This window comes from Artemia franciscana, unplaced genomic scaffold (genome assembly GCF_032884065.1).
Source record: "Artemia franciscana unplaced genomic scaffold, ASM3288406v1 Scaffold_1688, whole genome shotgun sequence".
Classification (NCBI taxonomy): domain Eukaryota; kingdom Metazoa; phylum Arthropoda; class Branchiopoda; order Anostraca; family Artemiidae; genus Artemia; species Artemia franciscana.
The window spans coordinates 28,949-39,369 of NW_027062920.1; the positions used below are offsets into that span (position 1 = coordinate 28,949).

The window sequence follows — 10,421 nt, forward strand, 5'->3', positions numbered from 1 at the left end:
ACAAGCAAGCTATTCTAAACCAGATCATAGTACCAAGGAGAGGTAAAGAGCTTGTGTCCAGAGACAAGTTCAAATAAATATATTTAGTGAAATATTTGTACAATTAGTTCAGATACCACTTATTCAATGAAATTATAATGAAACTATAGGCTACAAGGTATTCTTAGACAAAAACAACCATAATGAAGGTTATGATTATAGGTTATACCATAATGAACAACCAAATAAAACAACCATAAAACAACCATAATGAAAACAACAATAAAACAACCATAATGAAGGTTATGAAGGTTTTAAGTTATGATTTATTTGGTCAGCAGAGGCATCAATTCATGGAAATGTGGGGGAAGTGTATTTTTCTAAATGTAGGGAGGGTGGAGTATTTTTGTTTCTTTTTCCAACTTCTGAATATACATTACAAAAAATCCATTTTTCAAAGAAAATACCAAAAAGTATTTTTTTCAACATCAAACGACCAGACATTAAATGACAATCATAGCAAATATACAGATAAGAGGTAGAAAAGTAAATGAATAAATAAATCTTAAAAGTAAAAGTTACATTGAATCCCTAACTGTATTCAAGTTAAACTGAAAACTAACAAAAATCATTACAAACAAGAATTTGGCAATGCCCCCTTCTCTCTCCCCTAACTGTAAAAGACTAAAGCCTATTGCATCATTTGCACTTTACTAAAAAAAAATCACAACAAATATTTTTAATATATTTGCAACATTGAAAAATAAAAACAAAAATTACAGCAAAATAAAATCTTGACTTGGTGAGCTTTCACAATTAATATAATTATATATATCAAATTATTTCTATTAATTTTTTCTTCCAAGCCCTGTTACAGACACATATAGTTTTCAATAAAACGAAAATAACACAATACCCTTTAAGGTTAGGGGAGGGGCAGTAGCCAAACTACTGTTTGTAGTAACTTGTGTTTATTTTGAGTTTGACCTGTATGTTCAATTTAATTTTTACTCACTAAAAGGTATATATATACCAAATACCAATATACACTAAATATATATATATATATATTATATATAATATTATATATATATATACATTATTTCTGTTTGTTTTGAGTGTCATGTATTCTATTAATAGTAATCTATAATAGTTGACTATAATGTTGACATATAGTATGACTATATTATAGTCAACACTCCTGTTGAGGCCGTCGCTGTGCCAAAAAATGACTTATTAAAGTTGCGTTTCCATTCTACCTTTTTGGCGCCATCTATCTTGACTACGCTAACTGCATTCCACTTACTGCGAGAAGTCACAGGTAGCGCATCGTCCACCAATGGAAACAATCCGACAGGAAAGAAACGTGGATGTCGGGCAGGGAAAAATGAAAGGAGAAGGCGTATGGGGTGTGCTATTTCGGTACTAGTGACAAGCCGTGACTATTGTTCTTCGCCAAAACAAGTGTTTGAGCGAAACCTGGTGAAAATCAAGATATCCAGAGCACCTAAAATACCGAGTCTGAAGAGATTTGACGAAACTCCCTTGTGCCCCATCCAGGATAGCCCGCCCGTTCTTAAGCCCGAACGTCCTTTAGCTAAAAGTAAGTTGCCAAATATACTTGTGTGTAACGCTAGATCTTTGAACAGCAAAACTGATGCACTTGAAGTTATTGCCAGGCAGAACAACACCTCAATAATAATAATAAGCGAATGTTGGGACACTTCTGACGAATCGGCGCGCATCAAAGGTTACGCAAGCTACTTTAATACGCGTCACGATCGTGGCTTGAATCGTCGAGGAGGAGGCGTTGGACTTTATGTTCGTAATGACCTATCCTCAAGGCTGTTAAGTGAGCCTTTTGACTCCGACCATGAAATATTATGGATCGAATGCAAACCTGCACGTTTATCAAAAAGATTTTCATGTTTAATTGTTGCTTCGGTCTATTATCCTGAAAGTGCTAAAAACAGGAAAGACTTGATTGAACACATTCAGTTTTTCGTAGACAAAATGCGCCGCAAGCATGTCTCTCCTGGCTTTGTTATTGCCGGAGACTTCAATCAAACTAATAGGCAATGGGTTTCAAATATTTTAGATCTGCGACAAGCCGTTACAATACCTACCCATCAAAGTGGCAGCATACTTGACTTGATTTTTACAAACTTGACAGACTTTTATTACGCACAGAGATCCCTAGGACCCCTTCTGAATTCTGATCACTTTATCATCTTCTGGGAAGCCAGTTCGGCAATTCCGAAGCCAAAACGAGTCAAATATACGGTGCGACCACTTACTGCGGACTCGATATCTACATTTGGTTGCTGGATCGGTAATTATCAGTTTGAGGACATTTGCTCTGAACAGGATATTAATATTAAAGTCAATAAGCTGAATACTCTGCTTCAGGAGCAATTTCAGACTTGTTTTCCTGTAAAAGTCATTACTGTGAGTGACACTGATAAACCGTGGATAACCAATGATCTAAAGAATTTAATAAAAACCCGTTGTCACCTTCATATTGCTGGTGATACCGTAGCTTCAGTCAAGTTGCGTAATCATATTGTTAAACTGAACAAGCGTGCCAAGAGGCAGTATGTGAGGGATAAAATTACTCCCTTACTCACAATAGACCCCCACAAATGGCATTCCTCAGTAAAAAGACTTACCAGTAAGACAACACTCAGAGATCTAAGGCTCCTCAAAGAGGATGGTACCTTAACCTCAGCTAATGAAGTCAATTCTTTTTTTGCTGACATTTGTACCTCATTTCCATCAATCACCAAATCAGAAATTGATACTATCATTGCTGGTGCAGAGATTGAGGACGTATGTGAGGTCTCTGAATTCACTGTTTATAAGGAACTCCTAAGACTGAAAGCGAACTGTGCGTCCTACCCAGGTGAGCTTCCAGTAAAGCTGTTAAGTGAATTCGCCATTTTTCTCACTAAGCCACTCTCTTCTATAATCAACCAATGTTTCCTTCAGCAGGTATTCCCTAGTGCTTGGAAAAGAGCATATGTCCGCGTTATTCCAAAAGTAAGGTGTCCAAAATCTTGTGATCAACTCCAGCCTATATCAATAACTCCAAACCTTTCTAAAGTTGCAGAAACGTTTATTTACCGCAAACTTATGTCACAGGTCTCTGCACATCTAGACCCGTATCAGTATGGATGCTTAAGAGGCAGCAGCACAACTGTTTATTTAGTACGGATGTACCATCTCATTGTCGAGTGGCTCAACCAAGGAAGTGCTATAGTCGACCTTCTCCTCGTAGACTACCGAAAGGCTTTTGATCTTATTCGCCATTCTGTTGCTATCACAAATCTACGCACCATGGGTGCGCAAAAACATATTCTCCTTTTAGTGATCAATTTTTTACAGGCCTGCTATCAGTGCGTTTACAGTCTTTTCCCAGGAGATACCAACTCCAAATGGGTCAAGCTTACATGCGGAGCCCCACAAGGTACTAAGCTCGCTAGTCTACTGTTTTTGGCAGTGATAAATTTCATCCTTTCCGGCTATGAAGAAAGATTTAAGTATGTAGACGACTTGTCAGTCCTACTGAAGTACATTGTTGAGAAGTCTGAGGCTGTCCCCCAATTCTGTAACGAAATAATCAACAACTTCAAAGATGAATGTACTGCGAACAGCCTCCAAATCAACAAAGGAAAGACTAAAATCCTTCGCTTTAATCCCCTGAAGAGAGACTTTGTGTGCCCTCCTCCTCCTTATCCTAGTGAATCTTTGGCAGTAGTGCTTGGTGTCAAGTTTAGCATCGACTGCTCTTTCAGCCTCCATGTCGATACAATTATCAAAAAGGCAAATAGTGCGATGCGGACACTTATACTAATGCGTCGATTTGGTTTCTCAGTGACACAACTAAGGATAGCCTATCTTACTTACATTCAACCAATTTTAGAGTATGCATGTCCTGTATGGGGCCCACAAGTCAATAACACTATTTACCTAAGTGACCAGCTTGAGTCAATACAAAAAAGAGCAGTCAAAGTAATATTGTGCGATGCTTTTACCGAATATAAGTTAGCATTATCCACTTTACAAATTCCCTCTCTTCAAGAGCGTCGTCTCAGTTTGATCCTTGAATTTGGCCAATATCTTCTCAGAAGTGATAAATACAGATCAATACTACCACCAGTTTTAGTGAAACATCAAAGTACTAGGTTGAAGAAATTTGACAGATTAGCAGCACCTCCTTCACGCACAAATCGTTTTTCCAACTCATTCATCCCTTTCTTTGTATCAAAGTATAACAATTGTTGATTTTAAACTATTTGTCTTCTGATTTTTTTTTTGTTGTTTGACTTAATCCTTTTTTCTTTTTTGTAAGCACAAGCGCCATTTAGTTTTATGACTACGAGAGATTGTGCAAATAAAACCTATTCTATTCTATTCTATTATAGGAATTTATTTCTGATAATGTTAAGTTTAAGCTTGATAAAACTCTATTTTTACTCTTCTTTGAGAAACATCTTTTTTGGAAAGTTTGGAACACACTTGAGAAGTGAAGTTTGGTTAATGCTAATGAAAAAAACAAATCATGATGAAAATAGAATACTTTATTAGCAAGATTGTGAAAATTACAACTTGGAAATATGCTCCAAGAACACAGTGTTAAGCTTCTAAAAATGTTGATTCTTGTAAGAGTACAAAGTCATGGTGTGTCCATTGATGCAGTGTTTTTGGCAACAGCCCCTTATCCTGGAAAAATATAACTCCCTGTTCTTTGGCCCTTGGCCAATCCCAAATCTTGATTTTAACATCCATGGAGAGGCACTATATTCTATCACTACTTAAAGCAAACTAACCAGTATCCTCAAGAATCATGTTAATATAATGAACTAAAATGAACTAGGTTAAGAATCGCATTTATAATGAACTTTTCTTTGGCTTTGAGATGGTCAGCTGATGCCAAAGCTCCCAATTCAATAATTCACAAAATGACCTTCACAGTTTTGCTATTAAAGTTTTCTATTTTCATCATATTTTATTGTCACCAAACTTCACTTCTAGCAAGTTTTTCATATAATAGACAAGTACCAGTTTTCTTCTATTGGCTAAAAAAACAACTAAACTTTCTAATATTTGACAGACAAGCTTTTAATCACTTTAAGAGGCATCATAATAAATCTGATCAATCAACAGACCAGTTCAAGTGATTTGGCAGACTGATAGATTTTCTAGGAAAACAAAAACTTTGAAAACATTAGAATACATCTTATCTATTTTTCTTTGCTATTTCTTGTATTATAACAATATTAAATTACAAGCACCTAACTGTGGTAGACTTTTTTTTCACACAAACCATTAGCATGTTGGGATGCATTTATGGCAATAATTGGTCTGAAATAGTTGATGCCAGCAAAGTATTGGGTATCAATGCAATACTAGGCAGAAGTAATTGGTAATTGGCCAGAACTGGTAAATAAGTACTATGTTAATTGTTTTACTCCAGTGACATATTTAAAAAAAACTTTTGTTGAATGACAACAAAGGCCACACTGCCTTTCTATCATTAAAAACAACAATTAAAACTATGGTGATTAAATCTTAGAACTTTTCTTTGTCTTTGAGATGGTCAGCTGACACCAAAGCTCCCAATCTAATAATTCACAAATGACTTTCACAATAATGCGAATAAAGTATTTTATTTTCATCATATTTTATTGTCACCAACTTTCATTTCTTGAGGGTGTTTCATATAATAGACAGGTACCAGTTTTTCTTCTATTGGTTTGAAAAAAACAAACAACACTTTCTAATCATTGACAGACAAGCTTTTAATCACTTTAAGAGGTACCAAAATAAATCTGATGTGCATTCAAAACATAACCATACACTCATCAAACAATCAAAGCAATCAACAGAACAGTTCAAGTGATTTGGCACACTGATACATTTTCCAGGAAAAAAAACTTTGAAAAGATTAGAATACATCTTATCTATTTTTCTTTGCTATTTCTTGTATTACAATTATATTAAATTACAAGCATATAAATGTGGTTAACCTTTTTCCACACAAACCATTAGCATTTTGGTATGCCTTTTTGGCAATAATTGCTCTGAAATATCTCTGGGAACTTGTCAGCCCCTAGTAGAGATGGTTGAGGCCAACAAGTATTGGGTATCAATGCAATACCTGGCAGAAGTAATTGGTAATTGGCAAATAAGCACTATGTAAATTGTTCTACTCCTGTAGCATATTTAAAAAAAACTTTTGTTGAATGACAACAAAGGCCACACTGCCTTTCCATCATTAAAGACAACAAGTAAAACCATGAGGATTAAATCTTAGAACTTTTCTTTGTCTTTGAGATGGTCAGCTGACACCAAAGCTCCCAATCTAATAATTCACAAATGACCTCCACAATAATGCTAATAAAGTATTCTATTTTCATCATATTTTATTGTCACCAACTTTCATTTCTCAAGGGTGTTTCATATAATAGACAGGTACCAGTTTTTCTTCTATTGGTTTGAAAAAAACCAACAACACTTTCTAATCATTGACAGACAAGCTTTTAATCACTTTAAGAGGTACCAAAATAAATCTGATGTGCATTCAAAACAAACAATCAAAGCAATCAACAGACCAGTTCAAGTGATTTGACAGACTGATACATTTTTCCAGGAAAAAAAACTTTGAAAACATTAGAATACATCTCATGTATTTTTCTTTGCTATTTCTTGCATTCTAATTATATTAAATTACAAGTACCTAATTGTGGTTGACCTTTTTTCACACAAACTATTAGCATGATGGTATGCCTTTATGGCAATCATTGGTCTGAAATACATCTGAGAACTTGTCAGTCCCTAGTAGAGATGGTTGATGCCAACAAAGTATTGGGTATCAATAAAATACTTGACAGATGTAATTGGTAATTGGCCAGAATTGGTAAGTAAGCACTATGTAAATGTTTTACTCCTGTAGCATATTTAAAAAAAAACTTTTGCAGAATGACAACAAAGGCCACACTGCCTTTCCATCATTAAAAATAGCAAGTAAAACCATGGGGATTAAATCTTAGACAGCAATATTTTTTTAACCTTAAATGAATATTATAGCCTTATGTGCAAAGGCTATCCTCAGTAAAGAACAATTAAAATAAAATTAGACCTACAATAAAATGCAACCATTAAAACTCTGCCCTACAATACTCTGAAAACACTTCCCTCATTAGCAGATTTGATTTAATACCTCATTAAATTTACCTTGTAATACCTCATTAGCAGACTTAATACCATAATACCCTCATTAGATTTGGGTATTAAACAAGTTGTTCATGAGGCAATAAAAAATAAATGTAACTTATTTCATAATATTTCTTTAAATAGGGATTTGGGGGAGTAGTCATCACCTTTTTATATGCAAGTTTAATAAAAACAATTTAAAAAACCACATCACAAAACCAATAGCCAATTCTAATGAACATGTAACAGAAAAAGCTCTCTTAGGTCAGCTGCTAAGAAAGCAAGAATAGCATTGAAAGCATGCTCTTAATTTGTATTTAACTGAACAAATTGCCTTATTTTTTGTAGTTGTATCTTCAGTCCTAGATGAACTCTATTGAAGTAATGATTCTGGGACTGCTTTAATTTTTTGAATTTAGTTTCAATGGTCATATTTTATTGTAAGCTTGATTTTATTTTAATTGTGCTTTACTGGGGATTCCCTAATGGGAAATGACCTTGGACACAGAGCTAAAACATTTAGAGTTTAAAGAAATTACCATCTTAAATTAAGATACTATAGTTTTATGACTTTTACAGAGCAATTTTTTCTCTAAAGCCTTTAATCAAAGCACAATATGCTTATTTGAGATCTTTTTACTGCAACCCAAGACAATAAATTATCACAAAAGATTTTCATCAGACAGCACACTTTATTTTAAAAAAGGTAGCCCTACAGTCACTATGGCATATTAGTATCCTGTAGTTTTATGACTCTTGCAGAGCAACTGTTTCTCTGAAGCCTTTACATAATATGCTTAGTTGAGATCTTTTTACTGTAACACAAGACAAAAATTATCACAAAAGATATTCATCAGACAGCACACTTTTATTTTGGACAAGGTAAGGTCACTATGGCATATTAGCAATGAACAGAAGCAGCAACATAAACCAGAATGTTAAACTCTAGGCTATTTTAATTTTGGTAAAATTCTAGTTAATTGACTTCTTGCTATCTCAGAAAGGGTTTAGGTTAGGAAAAAGAAACTTTCAGGGATGAGTCTACAGATTAGAGTATGTCCTGGGAAGGTATTTTGAAGCAACTACATCCACTCCTTCTCCCTCTAGAGGACCTTGACCTTTGATGACCTTTAAAAATATGTGTTTTTTGAAGATCTGCAGAAGCAGATCTTCTGCTTAACTGAAATACAACAAAATTGTTTTCAGCTTTATAACATTGCTCAGTTTCATTTTATAAGGCTTTAAAGATACACAAATACATTTCCTAAATTTTGAAAAAAATATTGATATGGCTCAAAATTCTGCTCAAATAACAGGAATTGCATTTTTCAGAACTAAAGGCAGAGAAAAAGCAACTAGTAACTGAAAATTAAGGTAAAATGTTGTTTTGTCAAAATTTCAATAGGTAATAAGACCTGTCATGTAGGCAAATTTCAAGGCCCTCTAGAGGGAGAAGGAGTGGAGGTAGTTGCTTCAAAATACCTTCCCAGGAAATACTTTACTCTGTAGATTCATCCCTGAAAGTTTCATTTTCCTAACCTAAACCCTTTCTGAGATAGCAAGTAGTCAATTAACTAGGATTTTACTGTATAAATATATAACAACTCCATAAGGGTGAGTTTTGCAAGAGAGAACAAATGTTCCAAAAGTCAAAATGTAGCTATTACAATAGTTTCATGACCCAAAACAATTGTTCAGGTAATATCAACATTGACCATTGTTTTAGTCTTGTTTAAAAGCCCTAGCCTAATCATTTATATAGCCTATAAGCAAGGCAAATTTCAACCATCATACTCATTGAGGCCATATTAAGGGCTCAAAACTGAATTTATCTAAGAAGTGATTATTGAATTTGAAAATAGCATAGCCTAGAAAAAACACCAAACAATGCATTCACTTTCTTTTTGGCCTTTTTTGTCATATGTCTAAATTTGCAGGAAGCCTTAAGCAATGGGGTAGTTTGCAATGGGGCAGGGGGCTAACTGTCCCTCCCAGACCCCAGTTTGCCCTATACCCTGCTGAAATTTAGTTTGTTGAAAATTTGTCAAAACTAAGATAACCCTGTATAACTCAAACATCTGCCAAGATGGGTCAGTTTTCTCTAGTATATTTTTACCATTATGATACTATACAGCCCATTTTTCAGTTTTCATTGCCATTTCCACTTGATTACAGAAAATTTGCCTCAAGCTTTGTCCCCTACCCCCTGGAATTTGACAAAATTATGCCACTGATCCTAAGCTAACTCTATACTGTTGCCTCATACTTACCATCAATGGGAGTTTTTGTACAAAATTACCAAAAACACTACTAAGCTCACAAATTAGATTCTAGCCTATATCTAGATTTCAACACATAACTACCCTAGTCTAGAAAATATCGACAACTCCCAAATATAAAGCTAAAAGTGGCATCCTGGAAATATCGTAAAAGCTGGGCTACATATTTTACTCACTTGCACTACCTCCAAAATAAATTTACAATGTTATGACTCAGCCAGTTTCAATGGATATTCATAATATCAGTATTCTTTGTTAAAGATTGGCAAAACGTGCTCATTTAAAAAAAGTAAACAGAAAATATTATGTTACAAATTGCCATCTATTGTATTTTTCCTAGATAGCGCTAATGCACAAGGTGCACGCGTGTATGCCTGTCGTCTATAGTAATAGGGGGGAGGGTAATTTTTCTTCCTAAATTTTGAAATGTATGCTTTTAATTTTCTATCATAAAATAATTATTTATTTATTTATTGAACACTCATCATTCATATAACATGATAAGACGAAGTACAGGAAGAATCACAAAAAAAAAAAAAACTAAATGAAAGCACAAGAAGAAAAAGAAACCACTTTCTGCACTAACACTTGTCATAGCAACGACGTTTACGAATAAAAATAAACCATAAATTCGTAAAAATCTAAAATTTATCGCACAATATAAGGTCATGACAAAGATTTACAAAAATACAAAGTTTTTAATAAGACGGAGGAAAAAAGAGAGAGAAAAGAAAACCAAACGAGCAACAAAGTAAAAACGAACAATCAAATAAGTAAAAGAGCATAAAATACGAAATAAGCAATTCAAAGAAAGGCACGGAATACTGATATAATACGGAATGCCACTCCTGGGCAGTCATATTGACTTTTTCATTGTGTTTAGCTATTACTCTAGCTACTGCAATATTCGGGTCGGCAATTTTAAACTGACCGACAATTTTTGTGTTG

The 10,421-nt window shown here is 34.3% G+C and overlaps 1 protein-coding gene across 2 annotated transcripts in view; it reads right to left on the minus strand.

Annotated features, from left to right (window-relative positions):
* The window catches only part of LOC136042663 (E3 ubiquitin-protein ligase RNF4-like), a 33,746-nt gene extending 23,978 nt beyond the window's left edge, over positions 1–9,768 (minus strand). The window contains exon 1 of one of the 2 annotated variants that reach the window (XM_065727627.1): positions 9,650–9,768. Coding sequence is in view for 1 of the 2 variants with exons in the window: in XM_065727626.1 (XP_065583698.1) it covers position 9,650 (1 nt within the window). In the remaining variant the exon portion in view is untranslated. The remainder of the gene's footprint in view (positions 1–9,649) is intronic. The other variant, XM_065727626.1, reaches the window with a different exon arrangement.
* Positions 9,769–10,421: the final 653 nt, after the last annotated feature.